The sequence below is a fragment of the Rhipicephalus microplus genome, chromosome 5, assembly GCF_043290135.1.
Source record: "Rhipicephalus microplus isolate Deutch F79 chromosome 5, USDA_Rmic, whole genome shotgun sequence".
NCBI classification, from domain to species: Eukaryota; Metazoa; Arthropoda; class Arachnida; order Ixodida; family Ixodidae; genus Rhipicephalus; species Rhipicephalus microplus.
The window spans coordinates 40874398-40895592 of record NC_134704.1 but is presented as its reverse complement, the minus strand read 5'-3'; the positions used below and the strand labels follow the sequence as shown (position 1 = coordinate 40895592).

General features: G+C 41.1%; 4 protein-coding genes across 12 annotated transcripts in view; 1 reads left to right on the top strand and 3 right to left on the bottom strand.

Annotated features, from left to right (window-relative positions):
• The window catches only part of LOC119174674 (nucleolar pre-ribosomal-associated protein 1), a 341215-nt gene extending 339238 nt beyond the window's left edge, over positions 1-1977 (bottom strand). Inside the window, exons 1-2 of the mRNA XM_037425691.2 lie at positions 1622-1977; positions 20-165 (exon numbers count right to left, since the gene is read on the bottom strand). Of these exons, the coding sequence (XP_037281588.2) occupies positions 20-165; positions 1622-1847 (372 nt within the window). The 5' untranslated portion in view covers positions 1848-1977. The remainder of the gene's footprint in view (positions 1-19; positions 166-1621) is intronic.
• Positions 1978-3264: 1287 nt separating this feature from the next.
• On the bottom strand, positions 3265-9294 carry LOC119174677 (mitochondrial inner membrane protease ATP23 homolog). Its single transcript, XM_037425694.2, has 5 exons — positions 8949-9294; positions 8518-8563; positions 6766-6982; positions 5075-5164; positions 3265-3625 (listed from the first exon to the last, which is right to left on the bottom strand). Exons 1-5 carry the CDS (start codon positions 9157-9159, stop codon positions 3428-3430), a joined length of 762 nt encoding a protein of 253 aa, XP_037281591.2. The 5' UTR covers positions 9160-9294; the 3' UTR covers positions 3265-3427.
• Positions 9295-9305: 11 nt separating this feature from the next.
• On the top strand, positions 9306-17129 carry LOC119174678 (PI-PLC X domain-containing protein 3). Its single transcript, XM_037425695.2, has 2 exons — positions 9306-9637; positions 10372-17129. The coding sequence occupies exons 1-2, from the start codon at positions 9415-9417 to the stop codon at positions 11268-11270; spliced, it is 1122 nt and encodes a 373-aa protein (XP_037281592.2). The 5' UTR covers positions 9306-9414; the 3' UTR covers positions 11271-17129.
• Positions 17130-17731: 602 nt separating this feature from the next.
• Positions 17732-21195, bottom strand: part of LOC119174679 (uncharacterized) — a 129829-nt gene continuing 126365 nt past the window's right edge. For all 9 annotated transcript variants that reach the window (XM_037425702.2, XM_037425699.2, XM_075895269.1 and 6 more), the window contains one exon: positions 17732-17890. The gene's annotated coding sequence lies outside the window, so the exon portion shown is untranslated. The remainder of the gene's footprint in view (positions 17891-21195) is intronic.

The following is a 21195-nucleotide window of genomic DNA, read 5'->3' as shown; positions in this document are numbered from 1 at the left end:
TAAAAAGTTGTACACTTACCGTACGTGAGCCCGTTTTGACACCATAGAGAAGTGCTGAAATGCTTTGGAAGTTGCCATCAGCAGCATCAAGGTATTGTTTCACGACATCTTCTGTGCTCTCTCCACTTGCAAATGAGTCAGCTGCTTCGACAAACTTCTGCAATTCTGAACATGCAAGTGGTAAATGTCAGTTGTGTGGCAATATTCAAACTTAAAATACTAACATTAAATGAAGTACCAAAATTATCAGAACTGTAAACAGAAAGGGGATTAGTAGGGGTGTGTGAATATTCAAAATTTTAGAATGAATTAAATAGTGTTTTGTTCATTTTAGTATTCTAATTGAACAGTGCATATCAGAAATGCCAAAAAATGCTCAAATGGCCAGAACATCGGAAAAGCGAGGGGTAATTTTTCTTTTTTCCATCATCGAATGCATGCACCCATGTACTTATGGAACAATTGATACTATATTGAAAACTGGACCAAGGCTGTTTGGCTTAGAACTTCAGTGTGACGGGCAATGTCATCAATCCACTACCATGACATTAACGATAATGTCAACTTGTGAAACTTCCTCAATATCTTTGCATGAAATTGATTTAAAATCTGCGGGCAATGTACAACGTTGAATATTGTAGTCACTGCTATGTTTCAGCCTGTAGTTAGAAGTTATATTGATGGCTCCACTTGCTGCTGCATACAGCTTTCCTCATTTAAAATAATTAGGGTATTTTTGTCAGTTAAATGTAAGTATAATGTTATTTGTTAAAGCATGTAAATATTTATTTCATACGAAGTGTCGTGGAATTCTTAGGCTATTTTTAAATTACAACCTTACCAGTCTAGTGCTGCTTCTAAATTACTGTTCGAACAGTCTTCGATGTGTCAATCTTAGATTATTTGCCAACCACTTAAGATTAGTGTGCGAGAGCAGTTTCAACGTGTTTTGTCAGCCTTTATAGATGGTCAAAAAATATGCACTCATGTATATTGATTACAGTAGAAGTAATATTCGGTTATAAGCAGTGTTCTTTAGCACCACCCGAAGATCGCTTCATGATCACACCCAGAAAACACAGGAACGTAAAAGAAGCTATGGGATATGGTAGGCGATAGGGTCAAAGGAGCGATACATGTGCTATTCATGATGCTGGGACTTTCCACGTGCTTTCGTGCTGTGGTCATCAAAGGGTTCTCCTCCACTGTCTTAAACTTATGAGAGCCTGACAACTTTCGTAACCAGTTAGCTAATCGCTAACTAGTAATCGCTAACCAGTAAGCGAACGCGACAGCTAGCAACGTTTTTCGATGCTTCTGGCGAGTTTATACACGGCCAGTGTAAACAAGTGGACGTCTTCCTGAACTATTCGTCAACCGGGGATTAAGAAACGCTCTTTTTAAACTCGGCTGACGCGCATAATTAAGCGTTACCATGGTAACATCCACGTGACACGCAAGCGGTACTCGGTCTTCCACAACACAAGAGTGCAACATAAAGCTTCACGGGGAAATGCAGGTAGAATAACAGCAAAAAAGCACGAGACGTTGGGAACCAAGTAGATAGGTCGAACGTGATTTCAAAAACAGGCACTTAATATTGAGCAACCAAGCGCTAAACCTGTCATCAGATCGCCTCCTTTATCGAGTACGGCGAGAAATTTCTTGATGCAGAAAGGCTCCTCCGGTTCCGTCTTTGCCTTTTTTTCTGGGGATCCATCATCGTCGGACTCTCCGCCGTCCAGATCGTTCTCCGCATCCATGTTCTTCTTGCTCGGCACCTCTTCATTTTGCGCCGTCTCGCTGCGTTTTCTTTTCTTAGGCATCCTTGCGTTTTGTGCGGTCATTTGCAACACCTGAGCTTAAGGTTCTGCGTGAGCAAACGTAACAGATGTCTTTACGGCGCCAGCACACGTTTACACTACGTTCACACGATCAACTAAACCACGCGCAAATAGAAGCACATGGGCGCGGCCATTTTGTTTTGACTTCTCTCGCTACCAGACTGCCGGAGGCCAGAACCGTCATTAAACATACGCTAAATAAAAAGCGTTTATTAGGCTTGTATAATTGAATAAAACAGTTATATGAGTTTAGGTCAATAATTTATTTTTTCGCAGTTATTATTCAAAAAGTGGCGATATGAGCGCCGCATCAGGTTTATCGTCTGCTACGCGCTTACTTTGTCGGCTCCAGTGCGGTCGTACAGTTCACAAATGACTGCATTCTTTTTAAACACATGAATCCATCTTCGAGCAGTCTTATTAGGTTCGCTCTGGGAAGTGTCCAGCAGTGTGCGTGGCGCATAATACGACTTTAGGGGATTCGTTTTATCTACACATCACGCTTATTAGATAAGCCTTCAAAGTTTGCGTGCGTGCGTGTGTTTGTGATGCATATACAGGATTAACAAATTCGATTTACATATCACGCATATAAGGTATCTAATACTGTCCGCTTCTTCTTGTTCCCCCAATTCTCTAAAATAACAACTTGAAATTGCAGCCTATGCCACGATTTAAGACTTTTGTTACTGCAAAATCCTATGCAAAGCTGTTTTCTGTCTATGATGTGGGAAAACTTCCGCGAGCCCTCAAACTACATTTGACCACTTTTTGGCAGGGATGTCCCTCGGCTATTGATTTATTATAATTGTAGTGTTCTGAATTGAGACAGCAAGATGTTCCCTTAGTAGGACGCTGCTCTATTCAGCGCATGACGACATGAACATGGCTTAGGCTGCCTTACAAGCGATACAATATGAATATCGATGCTTCGTCATTTCTAGAGGTCCAGCGAAATTCGCAAAAGACTCTCAACACAATTATAATATCCTTCTGGCACTATTAAATGTTTTCGTCGCTTTCTTGCCTACCAGAACTAGCACAAATTTGCAGACACAAACACAAATGAAAACTAGAAACAGTCTCAACTTTCAATATAACTTATAAGTACTGGTCACACCACAAGTCTAGCAGAGAGGACATGAACTAAGTACATTCCCGTGTATAAAACTTTCCTGTACATATTATATTCTGTAGATATGGAACTTCTACATATTTCTTACAGCCGTGAAGTGAAATAAACTTTATTTGGTCCTCGAGAACTGGTCAGACACCCCCCTAAGAGGAGTCCGCCACAATTGCTGGCCGCGTCCCCGCCAGGACTGGAAGACCATGGCCCTCTGCCCCTTCGCAGGCCTCCGTGTAATAAAACACTATTCCTGATCAGAAGGAAAAGAAAGAGATAGAGAGACAACACTACTTTGAACACAACAATGCTTTTTTTTATTATTCAACCTATAAAACAAAGGCCTAGTCCACCTAACGAAAATCTGCAGACAATATGAACATGACTTCTTGTGGCACCGGCAAAATCCTCTTAGATAACCTCAATTACAATGTCGTTATAAAACTACTAACTATATTTATTCGTCGTATCCATAATGGTAGCGTTCCCGATATGCCCACTGCATGTGTGGCGAATTCCTACGTATCCGCCTTCCCACAGGTTCAAGGTCGTTGTAGCACTTGTCGAAAATACGATCAACAGCACTTCTTGCCTCCTCTTGCGAAACACCCCTCGCCACAACGATGGAACTGACAGCCTTTCGCTTGACACATTCCTAGAAGCAAGGAGAAAACATTAAAATGAATCAAAATGTAACAGTAAAAGAAGCGTATCTTTTACTTTAGAAATGTTGCTGCAACTTATTTTGAGGACACAGTGAGAGCTCTGTTAGAAAAGTATCCAACCTTTTTTTTTTTTTTTTGCGAACAGCTGATGGATTTGAAACAAGCACGCTTCCATCAGCCGACCTTGAAGCTTCACGTGCATGCATGAATTTTTTTCCCGCCTGCCGATAGCGTCAGTCGCTGGGACGCAGCGTTTGACTAAGGCAGTGTGCAGTGCTCTCCTGGGTTTTTTATTGCAAGGAAAATGGCGGAGCGGCTGGAGCAGCGCTACTGCACCAAATTTTGCCAGAAATTGGGTGACAGCCAAGTGGAAACTATTGGAAAGATTACGACGGCTTTCAATGACGATGCTATGAGCCGCACACAAATTAAGGAGTAGTACAACCGGTTTAAAGACGGCCGCACATTAATGGAGAGCGAGCCCTGCTCCTGTCGGCCATCAGCATGCCAGAAGTGAAGTGCATGCGGGAGGAGCACTTGCCATCAACATGCTGAGAATGAAGTGCACACAGGTGAAGTGCACGTGGAAGGAGCTATCGGGCTTCTAGCCGGGTGGTGGCATCATCCCTTCTGCAGCACGGGAGTCAGGCGCATGTTTCCAAGGCATTTTTTTTTTTTTGCTATCTTGAGTAAATTATAACAACTCTTCTAGGGTCTTTTTTACATATATTGTTTTAGATCTTGCTCGTTCCTTTTAACTTAGTTTTAAGCATTGCAAGCCTTTTTACAGCTTGCGTTGAGCATTTCAGTGAGCATGATCAAGCCACATGAGATGCATGGGTGGACAACAAGCCAAGCTCTTGACACTCCACACTTTAAAAGTACATTCAAGGAGTCTTTTGTAAGCTATCTTGTGACAAAGCTTCATCACAATGCTCAACACTCCTACAGTGCTTATGCAATACAGCATCACTGTTATATTACATAATGACCATCTCAGCACCATCACAAAGCTTTTAAATGACCAACTGAATTTAACTTAAGGTTCACCAGGTTGGCTGTTTTATTCCTTCAGAATGCACAGTACTAGTTCTTGTTTATCAATAAACTGTGGGCTATAGCTGAGCAAATCACACATCTCATGATGTCACGTGAACTTTGATCCAATGTTTTGGTTCCTCTTTTTTTTTTCTGGCATACGAATATTCCTCACACTAAGACTAGTGTTTGCGGTTTTTGATAAGTATAATCTAACCAATCCAGGTAAACTTCACTATCCTATTCAGCCTTTCCTTAAAACAATACAGAGGAGCAAAATACATTTTACCAGTGATGCCTACCATATTCACTGACCTGTGTAAAGTGCTAATAAGGATACAGCATACCACAATGGCACTATAAACAGAATACCTATCACATAGTATCATGAAAGGACTTACCGCATGAGACCTAGCTATATTGAAGGGACTTGCTGAACCTTGCGACATGGCACTCATGAAGGAGCAATGGAACAAATTTGCAGCGCGAACCTGCATATTCACGTCAACGAAAAGGATAAAATTAGTAGACTGACAGCAACAATTGAGAGGTAAGCAAAGCAGTATCAAAATTCAACAGCAGCACTGTTTCCAGGAAATTCCACTGGTTGGCATTATGGGGTTTGCTTTGCAACTGTAATCGATGTGTACAGGTCCTGCAAATGTAGACCTCACAGGTCTCCTGATAAAAATTAACAATTGGCACCTCACTTTGGAGGTAAAGTCAACCTCAGCTATGAGCATCGTAGTATATGTATTAAAGATAGTGCCATTTGTCACTCCTGTTTTTTACTGTAATCAGAGTTGAGATATAAGGCTTCCTGTGTTTCTAATCCTTTGTTGGGAACACACATCGGGGGCAGCAGAGCCACTGCTGCGCCAGTACAGTGAAGTTATAAGAGACCGCTGCTATGCCAAAATCTCTTTCGGGCACTGGTTGAAGCGGTAACAACTGCCCATACTCACTGAGCTATTTTATATATTCAGGCTTTTCGTGCTGTCACAGTGCAGTGAGTGAATAACCAGTGTACAAAGTGCAAATCTGCAGACACTGCAGCTCTGCAACACTGGTTAGATGGTAAAAAAAAGAAAGGGGTAAAGCAGAAAGGGGTAAAGTAATCTAGGCATGTGCAAATATTCAACCAAATATTACAGTAATGAAATTTACTTCGACATGAATTTATGTTGCCATCAATTTTTGAAGTATTGGAATGAACAAATAATCATATACAAACTATACGTAACCTCCTGTAAAGGCGGTTTCACTACAGTGTATGAATGGTACACCATGAACACACCTATCCAAAAAAAATCCGCCAAGCCCCGCTTCAAGGTTAAACGATGATATTACCCTCACATTAATTCATATAATTTTTAAGCTTGAAAGCTTGTTTTGCCAACTTATATGTTCTAAGTGTAGCAAATTTTAAAAATTAACGTACTTCAGGGGTTATCACCAGCATTTTACCAAAAGTCAAATACTGCTACTATTCAAAATTGCTTCCACTTAGAAAGGATGACAATTCATACAGCTTGTTTCAATGTTAAAAAATATTGTGCACATTAGGTGGATTATAAAAAATATACTCATTTTTTTCCCTTATAATACATGACAAATATTACTCTAATTTCACTTTAAATTATTAAACTAAATTACTATTTGATACGAATTCGCTTCAAACCTTAAATACACTATTCGCACATGCCTAGTAATACCTGCTTATGTGGGGTGCATTTTACATTGCATTAAAAAATTAAGAAGATTTCTAGCAATATCCACTAGCATTGTTTTCTTTGCTTCAGCGGAGGGTGAAGTAAGGGATGTAAGCTTGTCTTCCATTGGCTAATTTGAATTTATAACAATGAAGAACAAGCGACTGTTTTAAAATCTTATGCGGATCTTTTAATAAGAATTTTTTTACAACTAAGCTGAAGAAACTAACAGTGAAGTAATTCAGAATAAATTTTATTTTATTAAACATTTAGTTGAAACTACGATTTTGTGTCACTCTTTATCCACGGCGGCTCCCTTGCATGCTCCTATGACTACTATTTGCGACTAAAAAAAAAAATTCCAAGATGAGATAGTCCACCTCTGTACAAGCAAGATGATCCATGTTCTTGAAGTCCATATGGGCTCGGCAGTAGTCGAACATGTGCATGAGCTCATGGGCAAGCACACCCTGAACGGTGCCTCTCGACCTGGCCTTATTCTGGCACACGACGACTTGGTTATACTCCGTGTCAAAGCCACCAGTTACAAGACCTTCGCATGGCTCACAGCAGATGTTCCTTCGAATGTCTATGTCACTGAAAAGAGAACATCAAACATGGGACTTGGAGCTCCAGCACACACACAAAAAAAAAACTACATAATACAGCCGAAAAGGGACGACCTATACCTGTACAGCATTCAGCCCACAGAGATTGAATATATTGTAGTTTTGCTTCAGCTACTAGTGTGTGACATGTGTCTTCCAGTATGCAAGGTGCCGATTCAAGTTCTTAAACTTGAGTGGCGATGAAGTGGCAGCAGAAAACAAATAATTGACAATTAGATAATACGTATAACAAAAAATCAAAACACACAGCATACGTTGTTACACTTGAGCTATTATACCCATAAACACTGCCTCATTAACTAACCTGCCAGCTGATGTAACTGAACTAAGCAATAGTAATGCAACAGTCACAACATGTCTGTTTTGCAGTCCTTGTACCTTGTGATTATAATGAGGTGAATTTCATGATTGTTCTTCAATAATTGTAGGCAATAAGCACAGAAATCAGTATAACACACTCTCGCTTCAAGAAGCAGAGCAGAATATAAATAATAAGAGATGAAACATCAGATCGGGTTACTATTCTATGGACTTATTGACTAAGTATGTTTACTTGAACAAAAAAATAATGTTCAAACAAAAGATAAGCAGATAAGTGATCCTTCATATAATTTCTTCTTCAGTCAGTGTCCAATCTTTAGATAGTCATGAGTTGCATTGTCTACAACGATGGAGATAGACAAAAGGTATGCAATGGTGACACTGCAATCATCTGAATGGAGATGCTCGACATCCTGAAGTTGACCATGCATGTTGCATTGTGCAACCGAAACACTGTTTCAGTTGAGGTTTTGTTGGCATTCCCAGCTCTGCCATTATGTAACTTTACTACTATGTATTACCAGAGCAATCCTTGCACTGTTAATGCAGTATAGCTAGCTCATCGAATTGCGTCGGAATGTCGTCGTTACAATTCGCATGGTGACTGTTCCCATTAATGGATCATCAAAGTGCTAGTTAACTTTGAGAACTGTGAGACAAGCCAGTCTTGTAGCATTGTTCTTTGTGTATTGTAGAGTTAAGGCTAAGTAGCATGTTACTTTGAGCTTGTTATGCAAAATTCAGATGGTACTATGCTTTGCATGTCAGGCAAGCATGCATGCTGCACAACACCAGCAAGAGACTCGAGAAGTCAAGCAGGAGGCAACTGTTTTTCTACAGTGTTTCGTTACCGAATCCTTTCACCCCATATTTGTTCTGTGAGGTATTTTAAGTTCTGCAGACGATCGTGCTGCATGGTGCATACATTCCTTTTTGTTTACTATATTTCTGGTCACTCAGATAAATGAAAATAACTGTTTGTGTTTATAATGTCCCAAAACCACCATATGATTAGAGATCAATGAAAAATTAGGTACAATAAGTGCAATGTAGAAATATTGTATCATACGACCAACGACAGGATGACAGGAGATAAATTAGAGTACAGGATGTTACGCCACTACATAAAAAACTAACTTAGCTACAAAAGCACATTAAAAATGATACATGAGATTTACCTACCAGCCGGCACTTTTTAAAGCACTTATCATCAGCTTTACCAGGGGACCTGCAAGACAAAGTGATAACGTGCGATCACAAAAAAAAATGCAGTTTTCAGCAAAACACAATGTTTATACCATAATTATAAGCCGTAGTGGCAAACCTGTTACGCAGCTATCATGATGGAATCAGTCCACGCTGCTGTAGTCGCGCGGGAATATTACTCACACCTGAACGCGTCACACACAGGTAAAAATAAAAGAACGGGAACAGAAGGAAAAGCGCTCCGTCGATGTCGCGTATTAGATCGCAGAGATATCGGGTTACACTTATAGCAAAGTTCAATGCAAGCATGTCGTCGCACCTCACCGTACAACCCGATCTGCGCAGCAAAGTATGTTCCTCTACACGGTAAGTACAGATGCTGACTAGCAACGACAAACGTTCCTTACTGTCCTTGACGCAGTCCACGACATTCTTTTCACAGCGGATGTTGTCTAAGTTTTCTCGACCTTCGCCGAACAGCGCGATTCGCAGCCAGTTCTCGGGCTTCTTTCCACCCCGTCTTTCCGGGTAGCTCTCAAAGCCGTAACTTTGTTCAGGTTTAGCTTCTTTCTTCGACGAATCATCAGGCTGACTGTTGGTCTGTTGAGCGTTAGACATGACTTGCTCGTCCGGGAGTTAAGATAGCGCAAACAGCTGATCGTCTCAATGAACTGACTCAGTTGACTCGGCCATGCTTATTTTCCAGTGGATGCCGCCATTGTGGGTTGCTCCTCGCGCCCTCTTTACCAATCGTATCAATAATATTACAGCATTTGCTCGTTATTCTCCCTATAAATATTTCCCGAATTCGCTTTCGAGTCATGGCGTTAACAGATTGCCGCACATTGTCTCTATCCTTCGGCTCCGTAGGTCATGTGGGTGTGGTGGTTCTACGCAACTGGTACCAAGCATGCTCATCAGCTGGAGGGTGCTTGCGTGCTCGCCGATCCTGCGTACGATCGCGCAGCTTCTGACGGTGGTGCCGTCGATATGGCAGCCGTGACCGATGGGGACGCAACGTCCGAGATGGAAAATTGGATGGGCAACCTGCCGGAGGAGCTGCACAACGTACCGCTGAACCACCTAGCCATACCAGGTATATGCACGCGAAAGCTCTGTTAGCCACTCCGATCGTCCGCATCGCACCGCGTGCGGTACACGTCCGTTCGAGATTCAGTGGAGAAGCGCCTGACATTCTAATTTGGCGTGCCGCTAGTAAGAAAAGTTGAACGAGAACCTGGCCGCATATATTGATCTTAATTTCGGACGTCCTTGCCGCTTTCCTCGAACGAAGCATACGCGCGTAGCACACATACGTTGCCCCTCCCATTTAGGCATGAGCTTTTCCTTGGAGCAGGCGAACCAATTTTCTCTATTGAAGGATGACAAAGTTTACGTACCCCGATCCCGTTTTTCAGCGAGGATCATTTAATAGAGTGTGGTTTAATGTCTGCCAGGTTTCTTATGCGCATTTAATTATAACCGATGGCGCGTTATTTATGCGTCAGTAGAAGAGAGGAATCGAGTGCGATCACGCGTCATCGTAATACAATAAAAAAGAAAAGAAAGTCAAAAGTTCTATTTTCACACGGCGTACTGTGCGTAAGCTGTTTTCTCTGCACGTATGCGTGTAATGCGGGGCAGCACTGAACGACCTCCCGTGGCATTTTGATTTTGTGCTCTATTTGCGCAACTCAGAAACGGTTCCACTTGTTACAGGTGATGACTGAGGATAAAAATTCTATATATTAATTATAGCTATGGCATAGTCGGGTCGGCATTTTAATTTCGGCCGAGATTCTGAAGACATTGTCATTTCCATATTTCCAGGATCGCACGATAGCTGCAGCTATACCATATCACCACAAGCAGAAATAGCGCCGGACAACGAGTACTACGGCAACAAGCTGTTGAAACTTCTGGGTCCCATAGGAAAGCAGATCATGTACAGCTGGTCAGTCACGCAGAACATCAGCACTATGGAGCAGTTGCATGCTGGCATCCGCTACTTCGACATCAGGATAGCCGTAAGGAAGGATCCGAAAGACGAAAATTTGTACCTTATTCACGGGCTGTTCGGTGCCGTCGTTGACAACTTCCTCGTGGAAGTCAAGGAGTTCCTCGAAAGCCACAAGAAAGAGGTCATACTGGTTCACTTTCAGCACTTCTACAACATGACGGACACTGACCATAACCGCCTCCTGAACAAGTTGACGAGCGCGTTCGGCCCACTTATGTGCCAGTTCACCACAGACCTGGACAACATCACCCTCGCGTCACTGTGGCGGCGTGGATATCAGATGATCACCTTCTACGGTCACGAAAAGTTGGCCAAGTACCATCCGTACCTCTGGCCTACGAGCTACATCCCAAACCCGTGGCCAGATGAAGACGACGCTGGGCGCCTGGTCACATTTTGGAACCAAACATTGCAGCAGGGACGTGATCCCAAGGCGTTCTTCGTGCTTCAGGCCGTTGGCACTCCTCAGCCTTCGACGGTCACCATGCACATCTGCAATAGCCTCAGGGTCTACGTCGTCCCCAAGGTGAATGCGGTCCTAGAGAGCTGGCTATCAAGCCAAGTGCCGGGTAGCGGTAATCACACTTGCAACATCATCATGTCCGACTTTGTGGAGATGAACAACTACCGAATTCCGAAAATGGTGGTGGAAATGAATCAGAAGCTCTTGGAAAACGCATCTGCCACTGCGGGAGACGAGATGGTGTGAACTGAAAGACTAAGCCGACTGTTGATTCTGCTTATGTACGTTGCTCTCGCAAGCTGCAGTAACTTGATGTGCGCTGCTGTTTGGGCAAAAAAAATCTGTATATAGGGGGCGCTTGAGTGCTAATGGGGAATGGTTGTTAAAAGCAGGCACATCTCAGAGATTCTTTCTCTTCACGACAGTGATCTGGCCTCTAGGTCAGAGCAAAAGGAACCTAGACATTCAGTACAGTTGACGCAAGAATCCTCACAGCATTGCTGACGGCCTAAAAATCCTTGCAAACTGCGAGATCTGTCAGGTGTGCCGGCTCTCAATGGCTCCCCGTGCTTAAACATGTGCCTCATGCTTTAGTGAACAAGCGCAACATTGCCCGAAAGTATTTTGCACGGCGCACGCTTGCTCAGCACAAGGCGTTTTTCTTACTCGTCTTTTTGCAATGCTTTTATCCGAGCTAATGCAAGTTGACAGAGGCTGCCCACGTTGCAATAACGCTTTTTTATCACCTTTATCTTTTTGTATGGGGACACAATCCATCAGGTATTTTAGCTTGTGTCAGCAGGCAGAGCGAAGCTGTTCCATTTTGTACCGAGGTGCAGAGGTCCTGAATGTTGTGACGTTGTCTGTTGAATGTCGGGGTCCCACAATGAACAATGTTGCAGTTTGCTGTGTTGGCGTGTTTTTAAAATTATACAAAGCGTCCTCCCGATTATTTGGGCCCTACACCCTCTCGCTATGGACCTTTGAAAAGGAATTTCTGGTGGTTACCTTAGAGTGGAGTTCCTTCCTATAGACACTGGCAATCCTTCAAGGTAGTTCATTTGATCCCCGTGCTTAAAAGCATAGAAAGCAAATTTTCAAGCACAAAAGAAGTGTTTAAATAAGCAAGCTCCGATCTTTGCCGCATTGACCACCACACCGAGCTACGTGTGAAGCTGGGACCTTTTTATTGCCGAACAATTTCTGCATGTCGATGTGTTTTTGTGAACTTGTGTACAGTACAGTTGGCAGAAGCTGAAATGCACACAGGTTCGAGAAAGCGAGAGCATACTATTTTTATGTTCTTTGCCGGGCATTGTGACTGAACCTCTTGGTGACAGTGTTTAAGGGGGAACGGAGGGCAAGGACGTCTGAAAATGTGATTTTTCAATTTTCATGGCACAATATTGCAGCATTACTGGTAAGTGCTTCCATGAAGTGGCGACTTTTTAAGTGCAGTGGAAAGCATTTGAAAATGGCCCCAAACGCACCTGATCCCGTGACTGCACAGCGGCAACTCAAACTTTAAATGCCTTTTTTTAACTAACGCTACTTTTCATGAGAAAAGGAACATGTTCTTTGTAACCGCTGAAGCTACCAAATGCAAACTTTTGTGACTTCTTTATGGATGCCACGCATCCTTTCTGAAGCAAGAGAATGTTGTTGCCACCAGAATTGTATTTTTTATGGAGGTCTTTCTTTAAGAAAGAAGCCCTAAAATTCTAGTCATAAAACGCTTATATTTTTAACTAAAGAATGTTAACACCTATGATTATATTTTGGTTCAGAAGAATGTCCTCGGCGCAGAAGAGGTTTGGCCATTTCACACGCAAAATCTTTTTCACAAATGTTCCTTCAAAAAAAGAAAGGTCTAATATTTTTGTTTTTATTATTTTTAGAACAGCTTTGTATTTTGTTGCCAAATTCCCAAAACACATAGTGAAATCTCCATTCAAACAACTCGCAAAATTTTTCTAAAGTTTGCTTTAAAAATAACAGTGCCATGGGCAGCAGTAGTTGCAGTCATGTCTGTGCTATCAATCTTCCCTTAGATACATAATACACTGTGACGTATGATGCATTTGTGCATATCTGCCGTTGAATCACTTTTATCCAGTTAGCATTCCAACTTGTGGCAAGGAATCGTACCGGTATGTCTAAGAAGTGGCATCGAGCTCTACATGCTGTTTGACATTATGCATATTACGAGTCTGTTATGCAGTGTGCAACATTTTATGTGAGAATGTTTCCTGTTGTGGAAACCTTGAGGAGTGTAGTCCCATGATGATGTAGCAGATAGTTTTCTGCAGAGAGCCCTATCATACCTTTGATGAAATTCTATCATGCTAGACGTTATATCTCTATTGACAGCTTGATCTATAGAGTGCTATTTATATGCAAACTACCATCCATATGTCCGGTGCCGTTTTTTTTCTGTGTTTTTTAGTGAGTTCATGATATTTCAGTGCTATTTATATTATATGCTGTCATCTTGGAAAAAATATTTACACCATTTGTTTTTACTGCTCACTCGAGTAGCCATTGAAACATATATATTAAAAACATGGAGTTTGGGTTTCAATCAAGGTTGCAATATAAAATAATGCACTATGTTGGCTGTTCAGCTGCAGTGCAGTAACGAGGACTGCAAAAAAGTCAACAATGTCGACATTACACAACCGTAGTTATAAAAATTAAGAACATGTAGCAATTGTTAAGCTTGATACTTTATTTTGCAGCAGCTACTTGTGAAGAACAAAAATGTAATACTACCTCACATTAAAAAAAAATTTAATATATACAATGACGATGTTTGAAGGTAGGCAATGCCATACATTCTGGTGCAACATTACTATAAATTGAACAACATAAGAAGAGTGTTTAATATTTTTGATGCTTGAACAATATTTTTAAGAGCAAGTCTATTTAAGAATGTCTAGAGGTCTTACCGTTAAGACTAGTTGACATACGTACCGTTTATAATGTAAAGTAGTTCAAAGCACTGGTTAACAAGTGAATAGTACCAGCGCTAAGCATTTAAAAAAAATTCATGACAATATCAATGTCATGCTTTAGAATGTTTCAGTTTGACAGACCACTGTTGCTTTGGCCTACAATGAAATATTTACCAAACCTGTGGTATTGCAACCGTGGCTGAACTTATATTTGAGGTCCCATTTGTAACTGAAATTTGAATGGGTGCAAATTTTGTGCTAGAAGCACTTGGCTGTATAACAAAGCTTGTTTACCTTCACATCTGTATATTTCTGCTGCTAATTGTCACGTTGAATGTGTATTATGGTTTCATTTTGCGTTTGCCGTTTACCTTAGCACTAAGATGCTAGAACTTCACATAACATTTTCTTTTTGCAAGATACAAAATACTAAATAGGAAGTGGCTTGTGATGCATGTAGTAATTCTGAAGTTTTTCTAAAATTAAGTATTTCTGATGATTGAGGGCATAAAACAGTTGAATATGCGTATGCATATGCCAGTTGAATATGTGTAATTAGCGTATCCACGCGCGACCCTGGGTCACAGGCTACTCATTTTTCACGTCTCAAAAGTATACATAAAAAGCATTTACTGAATTTGCATTTAGAAATAAGTATGGCAGAGATATTTAAGCAAAGAATGTTGCATTTTGTCAGTACTAGTGTTGCATTTTGTCTGTACGATTTTGTCTGTACGATTAACTAAAAAATTGCATTTCATAAAAGCTGGTGTTATGAATTCTGTATAAACTGAAGTAGTTCTCTTGAAGAAATGCAAGCTTCACAAGGTCACAAAAATGGGAATAGGCTGGAGCTATATCGATAAGGCAGCAGTGTAAACAGGTTTGTGTGGTGATATAATGCGAGGTTGTCCAAAGTAAAAAAAAAAAAAAACTGTGAGGCATCGCCAAGGAAAATTCCTGAATGGAAGACCTTATAATGAGTACATGACATATAAAACAAAAAAAGTGAAAGAGGCCTCTAGCACAGAGGAGCCCCATACTGATATGGGAAATTCGAAAACGAAGCAGAATTATGCGAGGTCTCGCTTTAGGTTGAGTAGCAAATTTCATTGCATCTTGGAACTGTTCAGATTCAAGTATACTCTTCAATAGCACAAAATCTTCCACTCCTTCAAATTTGACCAAACAAAAGAAGCAGGACATCTCTGCCTAAACTAGCCATCATATGGCACACCGTTATATGACTTCCGCAAACATTTGAAACTAGTTGACGGCATGCAGTAACTTCCGAGTAAGAAACTTTTTTTAAAGGTTTCTGCCCGTGTTGCACGTCAGCAAATTCGTCTGTACGGTTTTCTCAGAAGGATCATGGTGCATATGCATACGCTTTTTTATGCAGCAGAACAAAGTTTTTCAGCCGGTTATCTTTTATTGCTTTAAGACACCTCAAAACTTTTTATAACTTGAATTTAAGTGGGGAAGTTTGAATTAATGCGAGTTAGCCATACCTCAAAGAGCATATCTACGTAAACCCGTTATAGCATTACCAATATCAATAATACCCGTGCCAACTAAAAGTGCTATTCAGAGCTATTTGTACATGTAATAGCATACTATACAGTTCACACCGAAAGAACTTGGGCTAGTTGTACAGCATGGCCCCAACTCTTAAAAGGAACACATACCTACCAGTGAAACCGATTTAGGTTCTACCCCGAAGGCTGCTTTACATATTAAGCTATCATTTTTCCGCTAATACTTCACAATCGTACACTGGGCACATCTTGACAAGCAGAAATATTGGTTCTGTCTAGGTGTTCTGAAGTGCCCAAAAAATACACATGTTGGCTAATCCTTTATGATTGCAATACATTTCAGGAATTTTTTATATTATCAATAATAGTGCCTCGTAATGTCTGTGCATCAGGATGGCTTTTCCTAGCAATAAGCTGTGAAGGAATTCATTTTTTTTTTTTTTTTTGCGGGCACAAGGTACTTGAAGGATGGCAATTTTATTTACTAGAATTTGTAGGAAAAGGTTGAGAAGAGTTAATTACCGAGTCTGGAAGTTATTTTAGTGTAAAAAAATGAACGCACATTCTCATAGGTGACAAACATACATCCTCAAATAAAGGCACTTGGAGAGAGAAAAAGACTTTATAAGGTCTTGAAAAAGCAACAATCGCTTTTTTGATGCCTACATTGTGATCCTGGCTGTAAATACGTTGTACATTGTGCAAAGACTGCCAAGAATAGGAAACAAAAAATACGAAAGAAACTTAATGTTTATAAAAAAAAAATAGTCTAGGTGCTTTTTTTTTCAAAGAGTGCGAAACCGGTGTAGTAGTTCCCGACCAAAAAAGACCACAATGCTATACGAGTGTCTCTCCATGTCTTGCGCAATATTTCATCCATTACTGGTAGCTATCGTTCTCTTTAAGAGCTGGCTATGCTGTAGATTTTGGTCGCTAAACTATGGCACAAAAAACAAGTGTTCTCTGCACATGCAACAGTTAAGATTTACAGTTTAGCAACCAAGTTTTTATACATCTACAGGTATACTGCTGGGCGAAGCTGAACCATGCTAACAACCCGAAATGAAGCGACGCGTAAACTGTAGTGAAGAATTGCAATCACCAGCATACCTAAGTGGGTGCATGCGCTTTACAAGCTAGCTCTGAGAATGCAGCCCCCCTTCCCTCCCTTTTTATGGTCTAATCTGCAGGTGTGAGTACAGCTACATATATAAGAAGACTGGTTCAGTAACTTTACTCCTGGTTATACTTCAGTTCCTGAATGCCTACATCCTTGTATCGCGAATCTCTAGTTTAAGACAGGGCTATTTTACATCTGCAATAGTGAAAAGATTGGGAAAAAAAAATGAATTGTTCTCAACTTGTTGCATAACGTTCGATCAGTATCTCTTGTTAAAGATGAGCTATGAATAAACTCTGTGAATGCTTCGGAACATGAAAGACACTTCCATGGAAACATGGAATACCTAGTATCCATTTTCAAATATACTAGTGTTGCAAAACGTTTTTTATTACATGCCAGAAAAACTGTAGTATTTATGTTATCTCTTCCCTATTTATGCTGAGAGTGAAATATATACATGAACAATGAATAAAGATAAGCATAAAACATATATCACGACATGCGGTTTTTTTTTTTCCGATGCGAGAGGGCCTCGATGACAAAACGTGAGAAGGGAATACACGTGGGTCTTGGTACACCAAAGCTACACAAGGTAAAAAAATACACTTTTTCTGTTCGATAAACTTTATAAGCACACTTTCAATTCTGTGTCCAAAATTTTTAATAACACAGCAAGCTTACTATACGCCTTAAAAAATTGAATACAGCAAAACTTTGTTAAACGGTCACATTTATTTGGATTTTAGTGAGAAAGACATTTGGGCATCTAGCATCCAAACAAACAAAAAAAAAAAACCATTTCCACCGAAGGTCAAGTCTGTCACCTGTAAATCGATTCATCTGAATATCGCACACTTCTCCAATAGCAGGCGCGTGCTTCACAAATAACTGCGAACTAACTGAATAGAGAGGCATATGAAGCCGACAGATCATGATCAGTTGTTTCCAAGAGGTTTTGTCAAGTGCAAATGACCTCCTCATCCATTCCGCTCCTTGCACTATCCATTTATGTTGCAGTCCTTAATTTGTTGCTGCTGCTAACACTTCTTACACGGTCCTTTCCACATGAAAACATACGCACAGTGAAAAGTATTTAAAAAGAATATAAAATTTATTTGTATAAAATGATGATGTTTACAATAAATACTTTGCAGAACACAATTAAAAACAATTATGTACATTGTCTTCTATAAAACTCTCGCTTGCAAGGTCCAGTTATATAATGATGAATATCTTCTTGTTCTATAGCACCTGCAAGTAAAAAGAAAAAGAGGTAAAATAAAAAAAAATAGTGAAGGCTTGGCAAGACAAGCAGACACTGGTGTCAAAGTTGTGCCCTTTTTAAACAACTTGCATAGTTCCGAGAAACAGTTGACCAGAGAAAAAAGAAAGTAAATTAAAAACTAGCACAGTTTTAAAGGAAGACAATAGAAGGAAAAATGCAAGCCAACAGTAGTAAAGGTTTTCAAAAGCAATTGAACAAAGAAAAAAAGCAAGCTAATCAAACATGGTTAAACAACTTATTGCACAGATGTTAAGCATGTACGGACCAACATATTGACATCTTGTCTTGCATCGACACTTCACACTATCACAATTTAATTTTACACATCATCTCAGTGGACGCCGCAAAAATAAAAATCTTATTCTTCATTTCGGCTTCCTGCAAAATAAAGCTGACTGTAAGGGCCATTTAAATCAAAAGTAGTGGCAAAATATAGCTAAAATCAAACACTGGGGAAACGCTAGTGCTGTATACTCGTCGACAGCTTTTCTTGGCATTGGAGCAAAGGCTACAGAGCCAGATTGCGTGAATGTAGTTCCACAATAGCGCTTGTATTTTCAACGTGAAACGTAACGATTCCTCTCTTGTTTTCTATGTATTCGAGACGGGACGCAGCTCACACCATCAAGATATTCGTAATTCGTTAAATTTATTCATTGTTACTTTGCGTTTTTGAATGCCTGAGAAAGTTCCACCTTTTTACGTGCGCCTCAAACACTTAGCGGTGTCTGCGTCTACATAAAACGCTGATGGTGCACCCCCATCACTTTCCACAGCATTAATGAGAAGCACACCAAAACGAACTACTTCATGTAGTGCTACATGCGCAGAAGCTCTGCATTCGTAGCTTTCCCTTCAGTGCCAAGAAAAGTTGTCGCAGAGTATAGCAATGCTATCACCACAACCACACCTTAAGGCCACTCACCAGGCCCCATACCAAATTTTGGTTAGACAGTGAAAGTTGTTATATTTCTGATGAGGAATAGTTTGCCACAAATAATTTTTTGAATCGGTTCATCGCGAGCGGAGAAAACAGATTTTTTGAAGCGGCGCGAAACGAGGATGAAAGGAGGCGAGCTCGAAACCCTTGCCACTCCTCCACGTAGCCTTCGCAAACCAAATCTCTTCCCCACCCTCTCAGGCATCTGACTAAGATGCATGACGTGCCCAAACAAGTCCAACCCTCAAGCACGCGAGCGGCGTTGCTTTGTTGACCAGCGTTATTTTGTGGTCTTCTGCCTGTTTCTACGGGATGGTTTGGAAACGCGGTAGAATAGATGAAGACAATGAGTACGCGAATGCGTAGAAGCGTTCCCCGGCGATCGCTGCTCAATGCGCTGACCGCGGGTACATGAACGCATGGGAAACGCCGACACGTTAGCCCCGCATCTCGCTGCAATTCACGGGAGAGAAATGGAAAAAAAGATGCTCACATTCCCTTATTGCGTCTCATTATTTGTCTAGAGCTTTATTATTTTCTGCAAGCAACAAATTACATAAACTATGCAAGCCGTGTAAAATAATTTTCACCAGGTCACGTGCCACTGTTTGCAACGTCAGAGCAGAGTTGTCTACGTAGAGGACCAACGTCACTGCATTGCCGTGAACGTAAGGCCATTCATATGCACATGTCATGCCCTCATTCTCTGAGCGCGCGCCGGCAGAAGGGAGTTGGAGCAGCGTTCATTTTGAAATTTGACCCTTTTCCGTGGCACGTAGCGTTGCGAATTTTGGCAGACGTGATCATCAACGCCTCGTTTACGCATTACGCTTGTCAGCTCAAAATTGTCAAACCTGGTGAGTGGCCCTTTAAAGGGACACTAAAGTCAACTAACAATTTACGTCAGAATGAAAGCTCAATGTATGACAACATCTAAATAGACAATATTATCGGCAGCAGTGCCCCGCTTACCAAGAAATTAAGGTAAATGCATGAAAACACATGCGCTATATGTAGAACATTTGCAATATGATCCCGATGACGCGAGAGGTACCGCCTACAATTATTCACTGGTTATAGAACTAGCTGCACTAAATACAGAACTTTCCGTCCATCAAGAGACTTAATAAAATGCTGCCTTTTTTGTTTCTATTTGATTCATGGAAAAAAAAGAACCGCCGGACATTACTACGGAGAATGGCACGAGGGGTTCAAAAGTTCAATTCTCGCCTGGTCAAACTGAACAGATCGTGCCATCTAGCAGAGCCCAGTTGAACCAAGCACGCCTGCTATCTCAAAGGCCGTGGCAGGAAATTGCTCAATGGCTGTTGTTGCTGCTGTGTCTCCTGCTACTTTCGTTCTGCTGCTAATAGCGTCAGTGGTTGCACAGTAAAGCTGGGCAACGTTGCGCACAGCAACAGTGACGAGAGACATTCCGCTTGAGGTGGGTAATTTGAAGTGTGCTAACCCGAAGCGGACCACTCAAATGCGATTTTATTTTAAAATAAGCACTTCCTTGCCACAAAAGTAACACTTCGAGGTTTCTGGACCGCTATTTCAACTATCAATGTCGACTAAATAGTTGCCTTTAGTGTCCCTTTAAACTGATTACAATGTTTAACCCGAAGTTCGGAATACTTAATAGTGAACAGCTGGTAACTTGCATGATGTCCGATAAAAAAATTCGGCAGGTCCCACGTACCTTGGAAATCTATGTTATGCGAAGCATGCGCATGCAAGCTCACTGTGTTGTCACTAAATATAGATATACTATAAATGTATGCACAGACATACATTAAATAGCCACATATGTTTTATATCCCCAGTTGTTTACAGTTGCATAACGATGCCAACAGCAACATGGATATTAGCAACACTCAACGCGGTAAGCTGATATTAAGCGCTGCTGCTCGCAAGAATCATAGCCCTGGACATTGCTACATAAATAAACTCAAGTAGATGACACCTGACTACAATTGATGTTAACCCGATGTGATGGCTGTATGGTAGGAGTACATATGAAATGTTTATAAAATTGGAGAGTCGGCACTGCAACCACGATTGGCATTTGACAAGCATTAGGGTCTATTTGAGAAGTAGTTCTGAGACCTGGCAGGGCTCTGCATTAGAATAGTTGATTGCTGCGCAAAATCGTGGGGGTTTGATTCCTGTTGGGACAATGGCATTTTTTGCATTCGTCCGGTCAAGGCTGCCGATGTCCGCTTTTTCCTAACGCCCAAGCGTTAAAATTACGTATACGTGTTCTCACTGTTCGTAGGTAAATATAAACTCTCAAACACCTGTGGCACATACCCGCATACCAGTGCCACA